Raw genomic sequence first — 24,900 nt, 5'->3', positions numbered from 1 at the left:
CGCGAGGGGAGGAGCTTCGCCGCCACTGTGGACTATTTTTATATTATTTTTAATTTTTTTTATTATTTTGCTCTTTTTTTTTGCCCTTTCTTCTTTTTTTTGTTTTTGTTTTTCTCTTCCAACTTGACGACGAGCTGTGGCAGGCGACGGTCACTATAGCTCACCAGCCATTGCGTGGGCCATTATAGGGGCAGGAGAAGGCGGCCATGGCCTCGCTAGCCGCAACCAAGGCCGCCTTTACCCGTAGGGCCATAGCTGGCGAGGCTGCTCTCATCTAGATCCGGGCTACCCTCGCCAGCCTATTATCATGATGCCGGTGCTTGCAATGTTTGCTCCTGTGAATGTGAAATTCTATATGTTTCTAATTTCTTAGTGAGATAATTTCGCCCTCATAGTTTCATTCGACGGTTGTTAACGAAATTGGTGACTTAACATGGACTGGCCACGAAACCCACGAGTTCCTATCAATCTAGTCATGATTGGGTGATCCCAATATTGGTTTTACCGATATTTTGTCCGTAAGGGAAAACTATAATAAAAGAAGCAAACAACATTTGATCGTGCACAAGACGTGGCTGCTTTGTCGTTAAACATGTTCTTTCCGATTGATTTTCGGACTGATTTTGTCTACGCATGATGATACTCCGCTCGCCCTGGAATCTCCACGCACTTTTTATCGTTTTTCATTTGATCAAGAAAGGGCGATACATAGTGAAGAGCCGGTTTAAATTTTATTTAAGTATTTTTTTTCCCTTTCTTGTTATTTCCCCTAAATTATTGAGTTTGTTAAAGCTCAACGTCGAATGGGACATTGCCTCGTTTGGTCATGAGCCCTTTCCTTGCCCCAAATTGATAGGGCTGACATCGGCGAAGCTGAACTCGGAGGCCGAATAAGATGACTCGATGGGGGAGGAGGTGGCGTCGCCATTGCTGTGATAGGAGCAGCGTTCGGTGAGGAGGGATGGAGATTTGGCGAGACATTCGGCTTCGGACAACACCCCGTCAATGCCGTGGCACCTAATTGAAAGACCCTGGCGCGCACGCATTTGGTTCACTGATTCTAACATTATCAAGAAAGAATCTCGTGCATCCTTTGTTGTTGATTCCGATCATGCATTCTGGAACTTATGTTGGAATGAGAACCAATTTTTGTGTGTTCGACATGGTAAAAAAGCATAGGCTTAGTTATTAAATAACGAGGCACGAGAATGGGTTCTAGACTTTTCAAAAGCAACTTCTCGTTGACTTGCAATTTCCAGCAAGGGCAATCCCTCGAGAACAACATCTAAGGATCTCAATTCATAGTTTTAACGTCTCTTCCTATTACCTCATTTGAATTTAATATTAAATGAGGATATTTAGGCTTCTTTTGTTTTACGAAAAATAACTTCCTCTCGGGTAAAGTAAGAACATCCCCCACATTTTCAAGAACAAGTATTCCAGATTTTTCAGCGTCCGGTTCACAAAAAATAAACTTGTTAAGGAAATCATATTCGAGTAATAGAAAAATACATGCAAAAGCAGAAAAAATGATTCTTTTTTTTCTTTCAAAGGAGAAATCATTTTCACTCCTCTTTCCTCCACATACTCCTTCACCTTCCTTGTCTTTGTAATTATTATTTTTTTCTTCTTCTTTTTTCCTTTTTGCTAGAACTCAAAAGGGTGTGTTTGTTTTGCTCTAACAATATTTTTATAGACCACGGGGTCTTTTCTCTATGATCGGTTTTGCGGTGTTATCCATCGTCATCACTCTTTCGTGAAAATTCACCTCGAGAAATCTTATATAAATTTCAAAAGAAATTGTAATAATGATGCACTCATCTTATATATTATTCAACGCCCATTTCACGTTGCCGGAGGAAATTCATCTTGAGGAACATTTCTTACCTGTAGTTATTAGGCATGAACCTCTTCTTCATGAGTTTCTTGAGTTTATCCCATGATTTGATTCGGCTTTTCTCATCACGAACTCTTTGGTTCTTCAAGTTTTCCCTCCAAAGCGAAGCATATTTCTTCAATTTGAAAAACATCAACTTCGCATCGCTTTTCATCCGAGTATGAGTGGAAGTCGAATACTCGTTTGATATCATGAAACCAACTGATAAAGTCAATCCCTCAAATTTTGATGCTTCACTTTAATTTCGTGATCATTCTCCTCACGTCCTCTTCTTATCCTCCGGGCTCGGCAATCCGAATCACTGTCGTTGCTTCCAATGGAAACGGCATCATCTCTAGAACTGTGACGAGAGTCAAAATCATCACGTCAATGACGATCATTAGGGCGTCTTGTGGGTTGTCCTTGTCTCGTTGGACTTTCTAGGAGGTCAAAGACTCTCTCCAATACATCAACGCCAAAGTCAAACCTCTTTGAGCTGGACCGTTCTTCTCTTTTTTTCTTTTTTTTTTTCTATAAAAGAATGAGATGAAATAGAATATTGACAATATAAGGAATCACTCAAAACAAGTTAAACCTTGAGCTCTATTACCAATTTGATGCCGTTATGGGTGCGGGCGAGTGTGTTTCAAGAGATTGTTGAAGGAAGTACGGCATATCAGAGTGTAAGGGATGTATGTCAATCGATGAATGCAAATGCATGATAGATTACAATCACCTCGTAGGCGCAGAGGATGCACCACTAGTCAATAACAAAAATTGGGATCAACAAAGTTCACTACCAAGGCTTAAAGGACGAACCATCCGACAAGAATACAGGAATTTAGGATAAGAGAAGCTTATTACCAAGGGCTAAAGGTCGAACCACCAATCGAGGATAAATGGCTTATTGGCTCACCACCAAAGAGAAATCCACTCTTCGAGGATAATAAAAAAAATGAAATATGATTTATCCACTCTTCGAAGATATTTGCTTTTACAAAGACAAATCTTGTATGTTCCCATTAATCAAAATCGTACATCTTTTACAATGAGATTACACATTTATTTATAAAGATATCGCTGAACAGAGCAAAAGACTCTTGGGAATCCACCTAATTATGACTCTTAAAAGTAACACCACAATAAAGACTCATAAAAAGCTATGAATTAAACGATTTAATGCATGAGGCTAATTATTAGATGCATCAAACTTGATGAGACTCTTTAAATTCGTGCACTAGCCCGAGTAGCCCAAAAGATGCAGTAAAAGGTCATCAAACGACGGTAGAAATCATCCAGAACAGCTTCTAGTCATTATGTAGTTGATTGGGAGTCTCAAAATAGACAACAAGTCTTGTAAATCAACGACTATGTCGCATAATTAGCAAGCTTCATCCTTGAACCCTCATAATTAAATTGCAGAAGAAATTAGGTTTTGCTAACATGAACGATGAATTGTTGGTTCAATCGGATGAAATATGAGTTGAGCTAGAGGAAGGATCGATTAAGCACAATGCTCCCGCATCAGCAGAAGGAGATGGCATCTTCATCAGCATCTTCAAAGTCATGGGGAAGAGGGTTCGTTTTATTCTCACGATTTATTTCTAATTTTAATCCTACAAATCAAATATCTATTTGGATGATATTTTTTTGAATCCATGTCATATCCGGATGTCAACAAATATTGGATGTCTTTTAAATTCCCATCCTATCCTTATCCTCTCCGACATTATCCTAACCAGCAAAAATGTCCGGATGACCAAACAAGACCTCAAATATTAAACCACGCATTCATTTAATAGCTTAAGCTTTTCAAATAGTTAGAGTGGTCCACAAAATCTAAACAATGATATCAGAGTAAGAGATCCCGAATTCAAATTTTTTTAAGCCCCATTTGCCTGCCCTATTAAGCATGTCCACACTTAATACTAGTCAAAAGACCTAACTAAACATGAGAGGGAGTGATAAAATACTTAAAAATTAAATCACTTGAACCTTAAGAGGTTTGAGGGTTGGCATGGGGTCTGGTTCTATTTGTACCACACAGGAGGTCTCCGCCATTGGACGTGGGCGAGTAAAGCCACTTGGAATTTTTCTGTTCTTTGCGCTTTAATATAATAGATCGCATTGCATGATATCTTTCTTTTTTGTGAAATATTGCTCACCCCAGTGAGTGGACAACATACCCTAAGGATAGTAAGTTTCTTACAGAAAAATTCTTTCTTTTCCAATTACCGTGTGCCGAGATGATGGGACGAGTATAAGTCCTCGAAGTAATTTCGTTAATCCTCCTTCAAATTGCTTCCATTAAGCACTCATTCTAATTAGGATTTGTGTAATTACCTCGTTCTTATAAACTTTTCAGGCTACTGCTGTCTGCAAGGCTTCATCCCTTGCTTCTCAATATGGTGCGCTAGTCGTAGCTGATGGTGGCATTTCGAACTTTGGGCACATTGTCACGGCTTTGTCCCTTGGGGAACTGTGATGAAATTAAGCTTCCTAGCTGGAAGTATAGAGGCTCCTGGTGCTTCATGTGGATCGGGTAATTTGTAGTTACTATTATTTATGGGTAACTTCTCAGCTCTCAATAAGGTGAAAATGATCTCTCTTTCCCTTAAATTATATCTCTTTTGTTGTTGACATGTAGAGTGTTCGGATGGAGAACTCTGAACTTCCCGCCCAAGTGTTTTCGAGTCTTACATCGTTCTTTTCTGCACCGTGTTTTTTTACAGGTGGTTCCGAATCACTTTTGGTCAGTTGAGCATTCTTCTTCAAATGTTCTCCAGATAACATTTTTTTTTTATCACTTTCCTACATATAGATATTCTGTTGTTGAAGTTTCAAAATGAAGCTTTCACTTTTGTATCCTCTAGCATTTGAAGAAATAAATGTGAGAACCGAGATAGTAAATTTTTATTAAAACTAGATTTTTGGCCAAGGTGTTTATTATACTTGTTATTTCTTTAGCAGTAATTTGATTGAATCTCCAAGAAGTACTTTATCGGCAAGCTGGGAATTACACTAGTTTTCCAAGAACACTTCCAAACAACTATGTAATATGTCATTTGATGGGAAAATTATCAAAAAATTTCTAAACATATTGCAATTGTGTCAATTCAGTTCTAAATCTTTTTTTTTATTTTACTAATTCAGTTTTAAACCTTTTGTAGTTATGCTAATTCAATTCATCCGGTCAATTTTAGCATGCCGCCTTTGACATGGAAGCCATCCGGTGCCAGCCGTCCGGCGACATGATAGTTTAATAATTTTTTTGAATTTTCTATTTTACTTTTCTTTTCTTTTTTTCCTTCCATCTTCTTCTTCCTCTAGCCAAAGGTGATGCCGGCGAGCAGATGAACCTCGCGCCTCGCCTCACTATGGCTGCTCAAGGCCGAGCCTCGTAGCCTTGCCGGCCCGGATCCGGCGAGGTCTTGCTCGGCCTCGCCCATCGACGGCGAATTCAACTCTTTAGCTTGCTTTGCATGGACCCATGAAGCAGCCATGTCCAAGGCAGTGACCTTGTGGCCGGAGGACTTGAGGAGACCGACCACTCTGTATCCACACCAAGCTCCATGGCAATCCCCATAGACTAGCACAAAGTGTTTCTCTCCCCGACGTAGACCTTGCTAGATCTGCATGAGGCCGGCCAAGACCTCGCTAGATCTGTTGGAATCTAAGACACTTCCGAATATAAATTAACAGTGAGAGGAACCTCCTTTATGCCCTTACTTTCATCCATGAGATTAGAAAAGGTCAATGGACCTGTTCGATTAATCGCCAGAGCTTCATTGTTTAGCATTCATGTCTCGTGTCTCTTGCTGGATTTACCACTTGGAAGATAGATCTTAACATCCCAATATCCGTAGTGGAAGCTCTTGTGCTTGTGGAATGGGCAACCGTTTCTTCTGTTTGAAGCCTCTCACGGGTTCCTTAGAGGCTTATGATTGTGCAGTTTCCTCGTGCTCCTGTTTCGTTATAGGTAAACGCAGGCCGTCCTAAGATTCTCTTCCCGTCGGATGGTGATCTTGCGAGTTTTTTGTTTTTTTTTTGGTCTGAATCTTGCGAGGTTAAGCAACGTCAAATTGAAGGAGGCGGCGATTGAATGAGCCATCCTCTGTCACCGGAGCTCTGTTTGCGTCCGTTGGAACTTATCTCGAGCTCGTTTTTGCGCCCTCGCTTATCTTAAGGTGACATGGGGAAGTATATCGAAGCTATTTGTAGGCTTAGGCAGGGATTCAAGCCTCACAGCATTGTTTCCCTTCATTGTGTGCACAAATTTAAAGATTTGGCTTTTTCTTTTTTGTCCTATCTCTAACTCTCCTCGCTCTAACTTTTGCTCTGTCTCTTTGTAGAGCACGGGAGTCAAACCCCGCACTTGTGATGGCTAATATAAAATGACTCGGCCAGAAATATATTACTCTTTATATGTTTTTCAATACGAAAACTTCCAAAAGTCACATTTAATGGAGATGATTAACAATAGTAACCAAATGAAAGTTTCAAGTAGTTGATAGTATAATGTAAATGCGTACTCCTCCAAAGTTTAAGTGAGAAAATTTTTCATGTAATGGTCCTATCAAGTGATAGCATTACCCAGCATAACAAGTCAGTCAAAATTAGTATTTTTAAAATTTAAGTGCCGCATAAGACGAGATGCAAGATGTCGGCTATGCTATTGGTTAATTATATCGCATCGCTCTTGTAACGGACGCCTAAGACAATTTGGAAGTTTAGTGTGTTTTGTGGGTAATTTTCACTCTTTGTTTTTTTTTTTTTTAAACAAGGGGCAACCAAGCCGACGCATCAGTATGTGGAGAGACCGGATGCTTTTCGGGAGGAGAGGAGGGAAAGACTTTTGAAATTCGCACACGAACGCACGCATGACAGGCTCAGCGGGTTCCACTCCGACCGTCTCGTCTCCACCTGCCTTTCCAACGACTTCCTTTATAAACCTTCGTTCATGGTATCCACGAGAACTTCTCTGTTTCTCACACACAGGCATACAGAGGGGGAGAGAGAGAGTCGGGTGTGAGATTTGAGTGAGGGCTATCATGGTTTCAGCTGCAAAACGGAGAAAAGCCGCTAGGAAGAAGAAGAAGGAACTGGAGAGCCAAATCGCCAGCAACCCTCCCGGTGATCTCTCTCGCTCAATCATCAATTGCATTGTTCACCTCTCACCGCCTCTTCTCTGTCAATTTCGCTTGTTGGGGATATGTCGATGTCGTTTGGTTCGCTAGGTGTTTGTTCATTTGGCTGCGTGTGGGCTGATCTGATGGATTATCTTTGAAAAATTCCCAATCTTGATTTAGCTCGTAGCCCTTTAAACCTGTATGCTGATTTTGTTTGTTTGTTGTCTTTCGTTTCTGTTTTGTGGTTGGCTGATCGGTGAATTCTTTCATTAATCCGTTTCCTTTTCTTTGGGCACTTCCCGAATTAGAAAATGGTGATCTAATAAGCGAAAAAGGGAAGGATAGTGATGGCGGTGTCCAGAATAATTCCCCAACATCTGAGGACCACCCTCGCTCATTCGATGAGGGCAAGGAGGACTTAAATGGTGGAGAATCGCTGTCTCCTCCTTTTGCATCTATGAGCAAGCCTCTAGAGTCCAATGCGGTTGTTCAGCTTGTTGAGGAAGTTGCAGCCGGAGATGATTCACAGATCGAGTGGAGGGATGTCGAGGAAGCTGTTGGTGATGAAACTGATGGCCAAGGAGGTGAGTTGAAGTCTAGCGGTGTTCTTACAATTAAGCTTGTCAAGAAAGAGGAAACCCAGGGAGAGTTGGAGAGCGCAGGTATCTCCCTTGAGAGGCTTGAGTCCACAAAGGAGTCGTGCAATGGAGAGAGTGAGAGCTTGCACATGGCGAATTCAGCAGAGACGCCAGTACGTCACTTGTTTTCGATCAATTGTTGCGTACAATTCTATGGCCCTTTTCAAAATTTATGCATCAGAAATGGAATTCGCTTAATAAAATTGTTGCGCTATTGCTCCGCAGCCTCAGGGTCCGATGACTCCAAGAGTGGCGAGACGGACTTCATGGATGAATTGCTGTGGATTGCTCGAAGTCATAACTGGGTCCAGGACATAATTTTCGGGTTTTGGTTTTACATTTTTATCGAGGAGTAACTCTACTCTTTCAGGTCCCGTTGTCACCTTTGAGGCTACGCTAGTGCTGAAGAACTGGAACCATCCTCTAAACTCAGCTGTTCCTCCTCGGATACTTCTTCATCTTTCCTGTTTAAATAGACTCGTCACTTAGCTTGGTCGACCAAATCCAACCTGCAAGCACTTGGGGTACGTTGTATGCGCGGCTGTGGAGTTAGTTCCTCTCAAATCCCTTCTCTTGCTTGAAGACACCGGTCACAGAAAATGACGCTGCAATCCTCGAACCGAGAAGTTAGCAGCAGCGATTCACTTTGCCTTGGGATAAAATCTTTGCCTAGTTACTCCAGATTATTCACTCTGGCAGATGCACTTTCCCCGAATCGTGTTTTGATTCGTGCAGATTACCTTGTTCCCCATTCCTTCTAACAACAGAATATGTGTTGGCCAATGTGAACGACAGACTCGTCGAGAAAAACCCGCCTCTGCTTCTCTTGATTCTGATCAACAAATCTTAGGGAGCTTGCTGTGAGCTTGAACTCTAAAGCTTGACCCCTTCTAATTGTCCTTTGGATACAGAGAGAACTGGGAATGTTGTAGTCGAAAGACATCGAGCACAACAAAGAATTGCCAGTTTGCCTGTTTGATGATTTTGATCCCTCATGTTGGAAGTGTAGAGTATATACAAGTAGTCCAGAATTAGACAATGGTGTTATCTTTTTGCCCGATTTGAATGTTTGCGATTTTTCGCTCAATATGATATTTCGAAATTCGTAAAATAATGCGACTGATTGTAATTAACAGCTAGCATAAATAAGGAAACAGGATAGAAGGGTACCTAAAAAGTGTCAAATTCAAAGGTTGTGACTTGCCAATTGTGGGAAATTACCGTAGTGCCGGACACTCAAAACGACGGTGCTTGCTTTACGAATGTGCTTTTTGCTAAGTGATTTCACTTTTCACTTTACTTCCTCAAGTTTCCATTATTAATTTCGACGATTTCTTCCCTATCTCAACTACTTTTTTTGTATTCGACCACAAAAAAAACTACCTCTTTGTAGCTCGATCGCCTAAGAAAATTTATAGAAAAATCGAGATATCTTGTAGAGAAGGAAGGATCCAAAGGGGATGCAATCGATAAAAGGTAAAAGATTATTGAAGAATATGTCTGTAGCCTCCAATTTGACGTTAACATTTCAAAATGTTTTTTACCATCAAAAGCCCCAACACTTCCACTAGCGTGATAAAAATACTGTCGCGACCTAAAAAAAATAGACAAGTTAATTTTCGGGCTAATGGATTATCAGGTTAATTAATTAACTAACCTAACTCGGACTCTCCCAAGTCCATACCAAATCGCAACTTAAGGTTCAAATAATTAACATGCAATGTGTTTTGAATTTGGAGTCGCCACTAATCATTTTCAGTAGGTTGATTAGAAACCTAAATAAAATAGCAGGAGAAAACTATCTTATTTCCGCGAACCAGAGATTTTGAATTCGGGGATTTGGTTATGTCAGATTTCTCTAACGCCCTTTCGGTACCATTTTCATGAAAAATATTTGATTTTGCAATTTTGATGGATTTTACTTGAAATTCAAAGATGCAATTTTTTTGGTTTTTTCTTCTTTTTTATGGGGATGTAAAACATTGAACTTTGTACGATATACACCATGGGTGATTTAGCAAGAAAGAAAACGCAGCCAATCACGAATATTTACAAAAATAAATTAACATGTAATAATGCTAAATTTTGGGACACGTGGCATGTCTAAAATAAACAAACAAATGTTCACTCCAAACGATTACATTTTTGTAGATCGAGATGGAAAGGATTACCTTCTATTACACAAAATCTTACTCACATACACGTTATAGTTCCCTTCAAGATCTCGGAGCTGGAAGAACGCGGCTGTCGTCGAAAATGGCAAGCAATGGCGTTGTTGGGTGGCGAGAGGCGAAATATGTGTCGGGACTCGTCGAAGATGATGCTCGACTAAAACTCCTTTCTTCACTCTCGAATTTTCTCTTCCGATTTTCTCAAAAACTCTATTTTTCCTCTCTAAAAATTCCTCTCAAAAACTCTCTCAACTCTCTTCCACTCCCCCTCTCAAACTCTCTCAATTCTCCTCCTCTTTTATAGGCAAAGTTCTCCATCCTTCATTCTTCATCTTCACTTCTTCACCTTTCATTTTCATCTTCTCTTCTTCATCTTCATTTCTTCACCTTCCATTTTCATCTTCCCTTCTTCATATTCATCTTCTCTTCTTCATCTTCCATTCACCATCTTCCTTTCATTATCTTCTCTTCTTTATCTTCTCTTCACCATCTTCCTTTCATTATCTTCTCTTCACCATCTTCCTTTCTCCATCTTCTTTTGGTATTTGCAATGCAGTCCCCGAAGTTTCAAGTATTTGCAATACAGTCCCCGAAGTTTTTAGTATTTGCAATACAGTCCCTGAAGTTTCAAATCTTCTCGGTATATTTTTCCATCCCGTGCCTAGTCTAGACGCATGCTAAATTAAGTGTTCTACTTGCCCAATTATATGCCAATGCAATGTACGCTAAAAATAAATATGTGAGATGATTTTTATAATTTTTATGCAAAAAATAGATTAGTCAAAATTTAGGCGTCAACAAATACGTTATGGTTATTACAAAAAATTATGAAGTTGCTTTAAATTTCTTTTTCCTCATATCCCACCGCGACCAACAAAATTGTATGGATGGTATAATAATTTTAATTTAAGATTTTTGGTGACACAGGAAAAGATTTATTATTTTTTGGCCGAAACCCTTGTATAACCCAGAAATGCATCTTTGGGCGTATGGAGAATCTGCGGGAATAAATTGACCATACCCATTGTGAAGAATTTAGTTCTTATGAATAAATGTTCAAGATCCAGGTAAGCTTACAAACTTCATCATAATCAAATGCTTTTCGGGTCGTCTCTATCTTTGCAATTGAACTTTATTCCCAAAATATCTTGAAACGTTTTATTTCACCATATGAGATAATTCTATAGATAAGTGACGAAATTGCAAAAAAGTGAAATAAGAAATGTGTAAAACGGGAAAATACATATTTTAGGTCGGTCGCGGTACCAAAACCGTAGCAAAAGAGTTGACCTCAAAATTAAGTCATCTCTCTCTCTCTCTCTCTCTCTCTCAACGTCTTTGGTTTGAAGGGTATGCATGCTTCCTTGAAACTTTAGGGCCTGTCTTTTACAGTGACTCCCTCGCTCCCGACTCTCGGCGATGTGCCGTTACTCTGCTTCACAGAACTGAGCGCTACAGGTTCATACAATGATTTTTCTTGCGCTTATCTTCCACTTTTTCCAAAAATGATAGACTGATAGAGAAATCAACTCTGATTCTTTGATTTTGATTTTGGGACGTTAGGGGTGTTTCGAATTTGTGTTGTGGGATTGATTCGTTGGAGATGGCTAGAATTTGGAGGTTTATGTACTTATAGTGGTTGCTATGATTAGCCCGCCAGGTGTTCGTTAAATTTCCCAAGACAAAATTGAATTGAATATCTCACTGGATGAGCATCTTTTTGCGAATGTATACTAGAGATGACAACAGTCTATTAGGGATGATGTACAGAGCACCTTACACGAGCACATTATTACTGGGTCTGTAGCTGCACTGGTGTTCCATAGTGTCATGCTTTTAGTTCCTGGTCTAAACTCAATTCGCGAGAGAACTTGTCAGGCTGAGGACGTCCGTGTCCATGATCAAATTTTGTATTGGTGTGTGATGACGTAGTGCTAGGTTGGTGCGTCAAACTATACTCTGTGTCAGGCTGTGAATCGCATCGAAGCACAATTTTCCCATTTGAAACAGTTTGTGCTAGTTTTGTCTGGAGAACTCTGTGGTCTCCTAGTGCGTATGCTTAAAAAAAAAAGCCCCCCTTTTTTTGGCCCTTTTTGCTAAATGCCCTTTAACTTTAACCCTGGTTAGTTACATATCCTAGAACTAATTTTGTAGTTCTTCTATTTATTCTTTTTCTTTGTTTCCAATTCTCTCTCCGCCTTCTTTCTTTGATTTTCCCGTTCTCAGCTCCTCCCCTTTTCCTCCACCGGAGACAAACTTCGAACTCCATCGACGCCACTTTCAATACCACGACTGCTCATCTTTCATCCGACGCCAGCGAGCTTTAACCAATGGAAGATAGGCACCTGCCAGCGGAGGCAACGAACAGAAGAAGTTCTTCCTAAAAGAGCCTAGCGAACCGAAGGGGACGGAGACCGGCGAGTGGAGGCGACGGGCTACCACCGCCAGCCGACGCCATGGAAACTGATAACGCGGCTCCGTGTGAACGATTCTCTCCTGAGGTTCTGGGCTTCATGCAGCTTGCTATAGATCAGGTATGGCTGGCACAACCGAATTGTGATAAGTTGATGTAATACTTGAGCCGAAGTTTGAATCCGATTCGTTTGGTGCTATAATTGCGCGGGAACTTGAAGAATCTGTAGTTGAATTTGTTCAGAAGACGTCGAACAAGTGTTTCTTTGTAAGTGTTGTCTGTGGATGCTTGGTAGTGCATCCAGTGGTAGCCGACATTACTCGCTGCAAAATCGGCAACAGTCCTTAGAAGGTATAGGTTTTCTTTCACTCGTTTCACAAGTGGCAATTTATTGAAAGAAGTAGGTGAAGTCTAGGTTCAAAGGAACAAGCAAGGCAGAGTGCAACAAAAGGAAGTTGGGTGTGCATGGAGTGGCTCAGTCCCCTTTTCAGGCAAAATATAGAGCCAATCCAGGTGCTGTAGGTTGAGAGGGAGGGAGAGATGGATTTGGGTGCTTTTGACGTGACTACGAAATGTGGATGTATAGTTTGTGCCTATCATAAAGATGTGCTGCGGGTGATAGATTTGCTAGAAACTTCATCGCTGGGATAGGATTCTGTGTTAGGTTTCATCAGGTGCTTGAAGAGTCAAAAGCATAGGGGGATGAAGAGGATGCAATGAGATGGCAAGCCGCCAGGAAAGGACACTTGATGGTTGATTCCTTTAACCACCTTTTGACTTTGGCACCTAGGAAGAATTTAAAACCAAATTTACTTGGAGCATGAGAATAATGTGAGCATCGGTTGTGCCCATGGATAACTGGTTAGGTGGTTATTTTCTTTTGCCCTGTGGGCTGTGGATATGGAAAAAGAAAAAATAACGAAAAACACAGAGTTCACATAAGTTATTCAGTAGAATAGAGACAAAATCACAATAAGCTGATTGGCAATTCTGATTTCTGAGGGCTTCACAACAGTTTTAGGGATCTCTCTTTGTCCTTATGTTCCATAACATTGGTAAAGGAAAATGACCCAGAAACTAAAACTAAAACTCCAGGAAGCTTCTTGACTGTTTGAGTGAGACCTCATTAATTAAAGATAAGGTTCTGAGGTACCCATGATAGGACACACTAGAATGAACAACATGTAGTTTCTCAACTTAGTTCTTGTTTTTCCTGTACTGTTGTTACAGCCATATCATTATAATCATTAGGTGGGATTTGCATCTGTATTACAGGACGAGCATGTAGTGATATTCGTTGCTTGGAAGTTAGTGACCAGCATATTATACGAGACCTGCGAGATCTTGCTCATATAACTGTGAGACATGCATTTGTTCAATTAGTAGCTGCATATTGATGCTGAAATATTTCTGCTGCTGGCAATGTGATGCGGATTTCCTCTTGAATATGCTTTCATGTTTCTCCAGACCATGTCCCGTGCATGCATGAGCGAATTTCTGACTCTTATTCTCGTATTTTTTTTTCCCATAACAAGTGACAAGACCTATTTTTTTCCTTATATAAGGCAAAGCTTGCGTTGGACAGCCTTGAAGTTCCAGTTGGGTAAGATACTGGTTTTCAGTAACCAGGTGCATTGTGTATATAATACTTTATTTTCTAATTAAGATGATTAGTACTTCAGTCTTAATTAGTGAATCATTTCAGATTGGACTTTTTGACTGAACAGCTGTGTGATTGTTGAGGGTGGGAACGTTATTGCGGCAGGAAGAAACCGGACTAACGAGACGCGGAATGTATGTTTATCGTCGCTTCTCCACCCCCTTCTGTAGATTCTGGCAAACAGCACTTTGTTTTCTTCGGAATTGATACCCTCTACTTATCCACTCGGAGTTCATTGTTGATCATTTTGTGTTTCTCCCTTAATTTGTATTTAATAGATACTAAAATAATATATTCTGTTAATAAGTTGAATTTGCCATTCATTATTAGGCTGTAGGGGGTTCTGTTCCAATTTTTCTCCATAAAATATGGCTACGGCTAATAATAACAATAATCTTGCTTTATTATGTACAGTGTTTTATGTTTTTCATTTGCCATTGTGCCATGTCTGGAACCATATTACGGTTTTTAATTCTGTTTATGAAGTTCCTAACATTGTTCTCTTAGGTTGTATGTAGGTAGACTTTTGGTACCCTTGTGGTCCAAAAATGCATTGCGACCATTTTATTGCCTTTTAAGATGTAAGAACCTGCTCCTTGGGCCCAGTTCTTCATATAATGGCCATTTACGCAACTAGTTTAAGCCTGGTTTCTAATAGAGACTATCTCTTATATGAGGGTCTATCTGTAATCATTTATAGTCATGAGTTGACGATACATTACTATAGATGATTTTCTGGATTGTGATGATAGTTGATGTGAAAAACATTTGGCCCTTTTGGTATCTTGTGGAGCTTAATAGAAAAACCAAAGGCACCTCGCTACAGGGGTGTATTTAGAAATACTGTTAGAAAAGGCGGAGGTGGCTAATATAAGAAGCCTCTTTTTCCATGTGAGATTCTCAGCAACTTCAAGCGAGCAAAACTTGTTGACTTAATGCAGTACCTGCCTTGTTCGATCTTATATACACTCTTAATCAGTTAACTTGAAGCTCATGAAATGCATTTCCAAAATTTATGTTGAAACTGCACTAGGAGCAACTGCTTCTCTGACAAAGCTCCTAAGTTTGATATGCTTGCTTTGTTTTTCTCCTTGCACTTTCATAGGCAACGAGACATGCAGAGATGGAAGCTCTTGATGTTCTTCTTGTACAGTGGCAGAGGAGTGGATTTTCGGCTGCAGAAGTTGCACAGAAGTTTTCCGTGTGCTCCTTTTATGTGACATGTGAACCATGCATAATGTGTGCAGCGGCATTATCCATCATTGGTATATCAGTTAGTCATACTGAAATAAAACTGAACTCTGCTAGAATTTGTTTAATTATAAATGATTGGATGACTCCTACCCTTTTTAGGTGTAAAGGAAGTATACTATGGCTGTGCAAATGATAAATTTGGAGGCTGTGGCTCAATACTGTCATTGAATTCAAGTAGCTCTGAGGCATGCATTAGGTCAGTTTCTGAACTTGCTTTTTCTGCTCATTGTGTACATAGTTTTACTTTGAAATTGTGACATATGAATATTGACACTAAAGATTACTGGAGGTTTATGATTCCTTATGTTGATAGCTGATGGATGTGGGTTCATACTGATTCTGTATGTTATTGCACGTCGAATATTGTACCACATAACCATGAAAATAAATGGAGTTTTATGGCACTAATTTTCCATCTTTTCTTTCCTTCCCTTTGTCCAAGTGGAAGTGGTGTTTCTGGAAGCATCAACAAGTCAAGTTTGTATTCATTCTTTCTTTTCCCGCTGTCTCCTGTTTTTAAATTCTTTGCGACTTGTTAGACATTTCCATGTTCTTTATTTGCCCTCAAAAGTTTACAGTTCTGGGAAGTGCTACAAGTTAAGCTAACATTAGTTTCCGTTTTTCTTTCCCCTCTACCCCCTGTTTCTACATCTCTTCTTCCTGACGTTTTTCACTGCAGTGAGATTCTTTGATGTCTTTAATGTGTTTAAATCGAGAAATACAAAGAAGCATGAAATTTTAACTGCGAGGAAATTTTAGCGTCCTGATAAGCCATGGGCAATGTACTTGATAAAGAAATCTCTTTTCTCCTTTAATAGTTGCAATTGTCTCTTCTTGCACACATGAGAGCATGTGCCTGCTAAATTGTGGTGTGTGGCTTGTGTTTCCAGTATGATTTTTCATCTGTCTGACGCTTTTATGAGCTAACATTTCATGTTTCCTAAGCTTGTCCAGAAGTCATTAATTTTTTACTCCCTACTTTTTTAGCATAAAAGTTAAAATGTAGTGAGACAGGATCTGTTTCGTTGTGATTGAAGGCATACATGAAGTTGTTATTCTAGATTACGGACATGGTTTTTCTGTTCAAAGTGTTAGTTTTCAAAGAACAAGCTCAAGTATTGGGGGATGAAGCTAGAGATGTACAAAGGATGCATCTAAGTGGAAAGTTAAGGGGAAAGAAAAACTGTGAAATCTATACTTTTAGAGCTTGAAATTTACAGTTATGTTGCGATTAATAATCTGATTATGAGTCAAAAGCATTCTGTGATGTATCTGCCTGATTTATTAGTGTCGACAACATTTTTCTTGTTACTCTTGCAGTGGAAATTCTGGATCAAAGGGTTTCAAGTTGTTATTCTAGGTTACGGACATTGTTTTTCTGTTCAAAGTGTTAGTTTTGAAAGGACAAGCTCAAGTATTGGGGGATGAAGCAAGAGATGTACAAAGGATGCATCTAAATGGAAAGTTAAGGGGAAAGAAAAAATGTGAAATCTATACTTTTAGAGCTTGAAATTTACAGTTTTGTTGCGATTAATAATCTGATTATGAGTCAAAAGCATTCTGTTATGTATCTGCCTGATTTATTAGTGTCAACAACATTTTTCTTGTTACTTTTGCAGTGGAAATTCTGGATCAAAGGGTTTCAAATGCTGTGGAGGCATAATGGCATCAAAAGCCATTTCTCTTCTGCGAGATTTTTATGAACGAGGAAACCCTAATGGTATGAATAGCGATCAACCATTTCAACCAGTTAAACTGTCTGTTCGAAAGAATGTTATTATACCGCAGTTTGCACCTGTTCTTTTTAATGGACCCATAGGTAAATATACATTTTAAGAGGCCTTTGTGACTAATCCCTCCCCCACTTTTCTTTTCGAGAATCCATACACTGACAGTAGAGCAAGGAACGAGAGTTTTCTTTATCAATCAATGAAGTTGAGCATTGTGCCTGCTGGCAATATTTCCATGAAGGATCCTTCCCAAAAAATTTATCTTTTAAAGCCTAATACGACAGTCTTCCTAGCACTGATCCCTTTCCATATTGATTGAGAAGAATTCAGGAAGCCTCTTTTTATTTCTACTTGTCAAGCAATTCTCAAAACCAGCTAGAGAAAGAACTCTAGCTGGGGCTTTGGGTGATTGCATATCTTGCTGAACAACTCCTCTCCCCCCCTTTTCCCCCCTCTTCCTTCTCTCTTCTCTTCCATATGTAGATCCATATGTAAATTGTTTACTGCAGTGAAGATATGTTGTATCCTTGATCTGGAGAATTATCTGCACGTCCTAGGTAAATAATGCTGGCCCAAGAGATGTTTGGTAATAACTTAGGGTTAGTGAAATTATAAGCATAGAACTAGTGGGTCATTGGTTGAATGAGAACCCATTCAGAAGTTTTCTCCATCAAGCATGAGGTGCTCAAGAGTGTTCATCTTGAGATGGTGCATACACTTATTCAGACTGACACTAAGTAGAGTTGCTTGAGTGGAGTGGTGTTCAGCCTTATAATGGGTTGCTATGAATAGGTGTAGAATTGGCCCAGTAGACAAAAGGTAGAGCTTCAGATGTCCAGTCTTTTATTTTATTTTATTTTAATTTTTAAATATTTTTTGGCTAATTGTCAGATGCCCAGCTTATCATTTGTAGCTTCCCTCTAGACTTGGTATGCCTAGCCAGATTGCCATTTGAAAAATGGGATGTCATGTCCTTGGTTAAGGAAAAAGACAGCGCAGTATCTTAATAGTTGATAATCGATTGGTTAGACTCGTTAGAGAGAAATATCTTCTTCCTTAGTCCCTATCGTGAATTACTAAGCATATATGTTTCTTGGTCCAAGATGTGCTTTCAGTTGCAAATATTTCAAGATACTGACCGGACCATAACCTTTTTGTGCCTTTGAGATGATTAGTACACTTTAGAAGCTCATTACATACAGAAAAGACGGTCTTAAATGATTTTTCTTTTCAATGATCGAGTAGGTTCATGCTTTTTCTTTGTTTTGTCGAGCATTGTTAGGGGAAATATCATTTCTCTTCTCCTTTTCCGTTCATTTTGTATTTATGACATCTTGGAATCTATGATTTGTTTATACATATGTATGCTGAATGCTTATACTTAATTTTCAGCTCCAAAACCTCACAGGTCACGGGTCACTCAGGCTTAAAAGTAGATTTACGTGCATTGATTCTACCTGTTGAATCTTCTCATACCTTTGCACAACTAGGTAAGACCTTTGGACTTATGATTCCTTGCTTTTCTGAACATCATGTACAATCGTGCAGAGATGGATGTGATTATTGGTTACTGGCGGATAATACAAGTGGGCTGCATGGTGTGACCTTCCTGTATTATAGTAAGACTGCTGTTTGTGTATGATCTCAGAAACAGTTATGGGTAATTATGTTTTGTCTCAACATCTTAAAAAGTTGCATAATCATAGTGTGTTCAGCCAGCGCTTTTAAGTAGAGAGATCCCTATGAGTGATATTGACGATGATTGGCATTCTTTTTTTTATGTTATGAGGATGTAGTTATCTAGAATTCCTTAAAGTGTCTTCAAATGATTTAGTGCACTCTGATTGACAATGCATGTGCCATTCACTGCGTTTCCAATTACAGAATTTCATTAGGGGACCGGAGAAACGAAGCGTGATGCATGCTGGATCAGTTTTTCCCGTAGTGTTCATGTGTTTACGGAGGGCTGCAGCTGTTATCACAAGGCATAACCCTGTGTAGGCATCACTTTTTTTTTCTGCTAATTTTTGTGATCAACTTATTTTGTAATCTTGCTTAATTTTTGTCTTTCATTAGTTTTCGACATGGAGTCCGAGCCTTTCATGGCCACACCCTCTTCTAGCTAGGACTCTTTGTCCTAAGCGTGTGGCGATCCCTTTTGAGAGCCCCTGTTTCTTTTGGCTAGGACTCTTTGTCCTAGGCGTGTGGCGATCCCTTTTTGAGAGCCCCGTTGATGCTTAGGCTGGGGGAGATGTAGCCCCTTTCGGGAGATGAGAGATTAACCCTTCCCGATTGCGGTATTTTTTGGTTGATCTTAGAGGGCCGCCTCGAAAATTAGGGTAAAATTAGGGTTGTATAGGCTGGTAGCTCTATAGGGTTAACAATCATTTATTCGTATTAATGAAATTAAAAAAAATATGTCTTTTGGTTGGATGACCGTGTTGCTTTCATGTTTTTCTATCCCTATTTGCTATTTTGTTTGGGAGTTGTACGTTTCCGCTTGCATAATAAAAGATAAAATGTTTGGGGTCGATAACGTGCCTAGGACGTTATCCTTCATGATCTGTGGCGATTTGGTAAGGATGTTACGTACTCGAGAGTTGTGGCATAATAGCAGGTGCAAGTAGTTATACGCTTTTTGCCTCATAGCTGGGAGTATATGAAAATTCACTTAACTCCATAATGATAATATCAAAACCTTTGAGGATGCAATGCGATATCTTGAGCTGTAAAAGGATCGCCTCCTGCGGCTAAACCGCAAGCGTATATATATTATGCTGCCTCCTGCGGCTAAATCGCAAGCAGATATATATTATGCTGCTTCTAGCTCACATGGAGCTATGGGCTCCAAGCACAAGCATCTAGTGGTTTTAAGATGTGAAAGGGCAAATGAGCGGAGCCTTCAGGGATGAAACCAAAGACCAACCGGTCAAAGAAAAGAAAGTTTCCTTCCAAGAAGAACATTTCAAGGGTGATGTGTTTTAATTGTGGCAACAAAGGGCACTTCGCTCGCGATTGTCTTGAGTCGAAGAAGGTAGAAACATGTACATTTGTGAGTGTTTCTTATGTTTCTAGTTCGGTCTTTTTAACTGAATATCATCCTTTGTGAACTAGACTCGGGCGCCATAGACCATATAGTGAAGGATCGAGGAGCCTTAATGGAATTTTGGCAAGTTCCACATGGAGCAAAATGGATATATATGAGAAATAACTCCGGAGCGGAGGTGGAAGGTATTGGCACTTGCCAATTGAGCATGTGCGGTGGTTGCACCTTATTCCCGAATGTCATATTATATGCTCTAGAAATTCGTCGGAATTCACTTTCGATATTAGTGTTGGTGAAGCATGATTTTAATTTGAATTTCCATAATAATGGTGTTGATTTGTTTTTGGAAACAAATCAATATGGATATGATTATTTTTTAGATGGTTTTATTGTTCTAGATGTTAATGACAATGGTGTTAATATCGCTTATTCCCTATTTACATATTCCGATTTTAATAATAATGGTGTGAATATATGGCATGTTAGACTCGGTCATATTGGCCAACGAGCGTATATTAGGCAATATTGAAAAAGTTGATTTGTCTATATGTGAGCATTGCCTAACGAGAAAAACGACACAAAAACCATTTGGAAAAGGGACTAAAACTGAGTTTCCATTACAATTAATCCATTCCGACGTCCGTAGTGCAATGAATGTGAGAGCAAGGCATGTGGCTGCTTATTTCATCACTTTTATAGATGATTCTACTCGATTCTGATATGTCTATTTGACTTCTCACAAATTTGAAGCATTACGTTGCTTTAAGAAGTCTATGATCTTAATGGAAAATCAATTGGATAAAAAAAATAAGAGTATTGAGATCCAATCGAGGTCGAAAATATCTATTTGATCAGTTCATACATTTGTGTGATGAAAAAGGAATAGAAGACAGTTGTCTATTCAATATACTCCTCAACCAAACGGTGTTGCGAAAAGAAGAAACAAAACCCTATTGAAAATGGTTACGTCTATGATGGCACGGACTAATCTGCCAATCACTTTTTTGGGTGATGCTTTGTTAACAACTACCTATGTACTTAACCGAGTGTCTTCTAAATCTGTTACAATCACTCCATACGAATTATGGACCGGTCGAAAACCCGATTTGAGTTTTTTGAAACCTTGGAGTTGTACAACCTATACTCACGAATCGTCCCACAAGTATAGAAAATTAGGTCCTAGATGCAAGAAGAGCATCTTCATAAGATAATTCGAAAACTCAAAAAGAAATGTTTTTATAGGTGAGCAGGAAAGTGGGAGTATGACCGAATTCGAATAACGCGATATCACATTCTTAGAGAATGAGTTTCCTAAAAAGGGAGGAATAGGTGAAGAAAAATCCCTATTTAAGACACTAGATAATGACAACGATGCAAATGGGAGCAATGTGAGAAGTGGGGAATTTGTTCGAGCCAATCTCAATTGCAATCACTTGATGAAGCAATGCCGTCATTATTTGATCCGAGTTGGAGCATAATGGAGATTGAAGTACCGAGGGTATAATCTTATCCACGGCGAACAAGTCGCAAAAGCATTTCCCATCGACGCTTTGAGATTAAAGAGGAAGCTTTTATGGTACTCCACAAGTTGAGAATGAGCCAAGGAATATAAATGAGGCTTTATCTTGCCCCGACAAGAAGGGTACATGAAATGGAAGAAGAGATTGAGTCAATGAAATCAAATCAAGTTTGGGAACTAGTTGATCTTTGGAAATGACGCAAAGCCATTGAGAACAAATGGGTTCTCAAAATAAAGCGAAAGGCTGATAGTTCAATTGAAAAACATAAGGGTCGCCTCATGGCAAAATGATATAATCAACGGGAAGGAATTGATTATGACGAGACTTTTTCTCCTATAGTAAGATTTACCTCAATTCGCCTTATTCTAGCAATAATAGCATATATGGATCTTGAATTATATCAAATGGATGTAAAAATTATTTTTCTTAATAGAGAATTAGAAGAAGTATATATGCAACAACCCATTGGGTTTGTTACAAAAGGTCAAGAACAAAAGGTATGTCGACTTTTAAGATCGATATATAGCTTTAAGCGGTCTTCAAGATAATGGTACATACATTTTCATAATGCTATAGTAGCATATGATTTTATAATGATTGATGAGGATCATTGCTTATATATCAAAAAATCCAAATATCATTTTGTGATCATATCATTATATATTGATGATATCCTCATTACCGGAAATAATATGGAGTTTGTTCAAATAGTCAAAAATTGATTATCATCCAATTTTGAAATGAAAGATATGGGTGAATCTGTGTATATTCTTAGAGTTAAGATTTCAAGAGATCGTTCAAAAAGGTTGTTGTCTCTCTTACAAGAGACGTACATAAATAAAGTCTTTGAACATTTTTGCATGCAAGATTGTAAACCCGCTGCCTATTGCCAAAGGTGAAAGTTTGAACCGCAAATTGTGTCCTAAGACTCCTCAAGAACAGGAACATATGGAAAGTTTTCTACATGCTAGTGTTGTTGGGAGCTTAATGTATGCTATGATGTGTACAAGGCCCGACATTTGTCATGCTATTGGAATGGTGAGTAGATACCAATCCAATCCAAGTCAAACATATTGAACTGCCATCAAGAGAATCCCGAGGTATCTAAAGGGTACCGCATATTATTCGCCGACTTACCAAGGAAGATATCCGCACTTTGAGAGCTATACCGATGCTGATTGGGGAGGAGATTTAGATAAAAGGAAATCTACTTCGGGTTTGTATTCTTACCGTACAGTGGCGCAATATCGTAGAATAGTAAGAAACAAACATGTATAGCATTATCGACTACGGAAGCAGAGTTCGAGCTCTATCAGAACAATACAAGAGGGAGTTTAGCTTAAGTGATTTTTGGATCATCTAGGTGTTGCTGAGGATGATACTAGTCCTTTATTGGTTAATTGTGATAGCCAAGCAGTGATAGCTTATACTAAGGATCCCAAATTTCATTGCAAGACTAAACATATAAATACCAAGTATAATTTTATGAAAGACATGGTTGCACGAAAGGTTGTGAACGTTTGGTATATGTCTATGCATAGTATGATAACAGATTTAATGACCAAGCCAATTTCTAGAGATGTTTTTCTTGGTCATATAAAGTCTTTGGTATTGCGTAGAAATTAATATATTGGATATTTGTATTTTTTCCTAAAGTTCATAGCCGAATGATATTTGTTATCATTATTGATGCTTATGAGTTTATTTAACATTTATGCATATTAATGCTTATTGCATTATATTGAGAAAGTATATCGAACGGATATGAGATTAGCTCATTCATATGGATAATCGCCTCTATTTACTGTGTGATAAATAAAGATGAGACGATTTCAAGCTTATTTTATCTAGGTGATAATTGAGAGCTCAAGCTTGAGATTTTAATGTCGCCTTAACAGGAGTGTTAAGATGAGGTCGTAATAAGTTATGCCCGAAAGTGAAGTAACTTATGTATTTAATTTTATCTGTCTTTGATACTAAATGTGAGTTTTGATGGGTTCTTTAAAAAGAGTAGATTTATGAACTCAAGTTAGACATTTGAAATGTTGAACTATCATCTATACGGTGTTAAATATATGGACATACGCTCCATAGGAAAGGATAGAATATTGTAATACGTACTTCATATTATATATGCAGAAGATAATCAAGAAGAGTTAGCAAGAGTATTGATCTCAACTTTATAGCCGTGTGAGACTCTTCAGGATATGAGTTCCTCAATTCAGTACCCTCACGACTTTGGCCTATTCTTGAAATTTTGATTCAGTGTTTGCTATTCTAGAGTATTGCTAATGATCATGGATGATTCGATCTAGTGAGACATTTCTGGAAAAGCGAATTGAGTTGAAATGGAGAGATTTTAAGGAAGAGGAAGATCAATCCGTAGTTGATGTCACCAATGAGGCGTCGGACAAATTGGTGTGATGCTTGGACCTTAGACAGTTAAATTGATGAGGTCTTAGGTTCGACTTCTAACGACCACGTCTTGGGGGACTTACCCGGTGGTATTGGAAAAACCCCCATCACCCCGAGGAATAGTCTATTGCACGTGAGAAACCTCAATTATAAATAAAAAAAAAAATTGTAGTTGATGTCACATTATGATTTTTGTATTCACAAGTCGACCAACTATGATTATATGAGTGTAATCGTAATTGTGAATACAATATATATCGAACTTTTGAAGACATTATGAGAGATAAAAATGTGACTGATTGATCTAGGGTATAGTATACTAAATCTACTCTAAATTATAATGCCCAATGTTAGTTGCTATATATCCCTAACGGATGTATGGCAACGAGCTCTCGAAATATGCTGGTCGCATGGATTATTTGCCCATATGAACCTTGCAATGGGAATAGAAATAGAGATGTTTAGCCCTTTACGGGCGAGTGGGAGATGTTGGGAGATTACGCCCAATAAAGGCAAAATTGATTACTGCCTTTATTGTGATATTGATTGTGATAATTAAGAGCATGTTTAATTTCCTATTCAATGCCATAAGAGAGATATGAGCTAAAGAACACTCTATTAAAACTTATATACGGCATTCACTTTAGTGTCAAAATATTCAAAACGATCACTTAAGTACCAACTTTTTTAAAAAACGATCACTTAAGTGACAACTTGTTTTTAAAACGATCACTTGAGTGTCAACTCCAATTTCAGCTGACGTGGCTTACCGAAAATCTGACACGTGATTTTTTTATTAATATTTTAGCTGACGTAGCTTGGTGGAGTTGATACTAAAGTGATCATTTTTTAAAAAAATTGACACTTAAATAATCGTTTTTTAAAAAAGTCGGCACTTAAGTGATTATTTGAAAAGTTTTGACACCGAAGTGATCGTTTTTCAAAAATTTTGACACTTAAGTGATTGTTTTGAAAGTTTTGACACTAAAATGAGTGTCGTACACAAGTTTTGACACTTGTAGTATACTTAAGCCGAGAGATATGATAT

General features: G+C 38.8%; 3 protein-coding genes and 1 long non-coding RNA gene across 4 annotated transcripts in view; 3 read left to right on the top strand and 1 right to left on the bottom strand.

The window, feature by feature from the left end:
* Positions 1-7,436: 7,436 nt before the first annotated feature.
* LOC125314485 lies at positions 7,437-7,967 on the top strand. Its single transcript, XM_048276863.1, has 2 exons — positions 7,437-7,756; positions 7,869-7,967. Exons 1-2 carry the CDS (start codon positions 7,463-7,465, stop codon positions 7,959-7,961), a joined length of 387 nt encoding a protein of 128 aa, XP_048132820.1. The 5' UTR covers positions 7,437-7,462; the 3' UTR covers positions 7,962-7,967.
* Positions 7,968-11,160: 3,193 nt separating this feature from the next.
* Positions 11,161-24,900, top strand: part of LOC115730158 (tRNA-specific adenosine deaminase TAD2-like) — a 350,880-nt gene continuing 337,140 nt past the window's right edge. The window contains exon 1 of the mRNA XM_048276864.1: positions 11,161-11,272. The gene's annotated coding sequence lies outside the window, so the exon portion shown is untranslated. The remainder of the gene's footprint in view (positions 11,273-24,900) is intronic.
* On the top strand, positions 12,078-15,478 carry LOC125314110 (tRNA-specific adenosine deaminase TAD2-like). The gene is made up of 6 exons (XM_048275584.1): positions 12,078-12,348; positions 13,793-13,830; positions 13,955-14,021; positions 14,993-15,152; positions 15,241-15,371; positions 15,455-15,478. Exons 1-6 carry the CDS (start codon positions 12,271-12,273, stop codon positions 15,476-15,478), a joined length of 498 nt encoding a protein of 165 aa, XP_048131541.1. The 5' UTR covers positions 12,078-12,270.
* On the bottom strand, positions 15,880-24,184 carry LOC125314495. Its single transcript, XR_007197969.1, has 3 exons — positions 24,173-24,184; positions 22,314-22,316; positions 15,880-16,044 (listed from the first exon to the last, which is right to left on the bottom strand). It is a non-coding gene; the product is annotated as an uncharacterized LOC125314495 (long non-coding RNA).

The sequence above is a fragment of the Rhodamnia argentea genome, chromosome 3 (assembly GCF_020921035.1).
Source record: "Rhodamnia argentea isolate NSW1041297 chromosome 3, ASM2092103v1, whole genome shotgun sequence".
Lineage (NCBI taxonomy): Eukaryota > Viridiplantae > Streptophyta > Magnoliopsida > Myrtales > Myrtaceae > Rhodamnia > Rhodamnia argentea.
This window is presented reverse-complemented; position numbering and strand designations above follow the sequence as displayed.

What these genes read in the sequence shown, in the direction of transcription:
- LOC125314485 (XM_048276863.1), top strand. Translation starts at nt 7,463, where the DNA reads ATGAGCAAGCCTCTAGAGTCCAATGCGGTTGTTCAGCTTGTTGAGGAA. An exon ending in CGAATTCAGCAGAGACGCCA is followed by an intron (nt 7,757 to 7,868) that starts GTACGTCACTTG and finishes ATTGCTCCGCAG; the next exon opens with CCTCAGGGTCCGATGACTCC.
- LOC125314110 (XM_048275584.1), top strand. Translation starts at nt 12,271, where the DNA reads ATGGAAACTGATAACGCGGCTCCGTGTGAACGATTCTCTCCTGAGGTT. An exon ending in TGCAGCTTGCTATAGATCAG is followed by an intron (nt 12,349 to 13,792) that starts GTATGGCTGGCA and finishes TCCTTATATAAG; the next exon opens with GCAAAGCTTGCGTTGGACAG. An exon ending in AGCGGCATTATCCATCATTG is followed by an intron (nt 15,153 to 15,240) that starts GTATATCAGTTA and finishes TACCCTTTTTAG; the next exon opens with GTGTAAAGGAAGTATACTAT.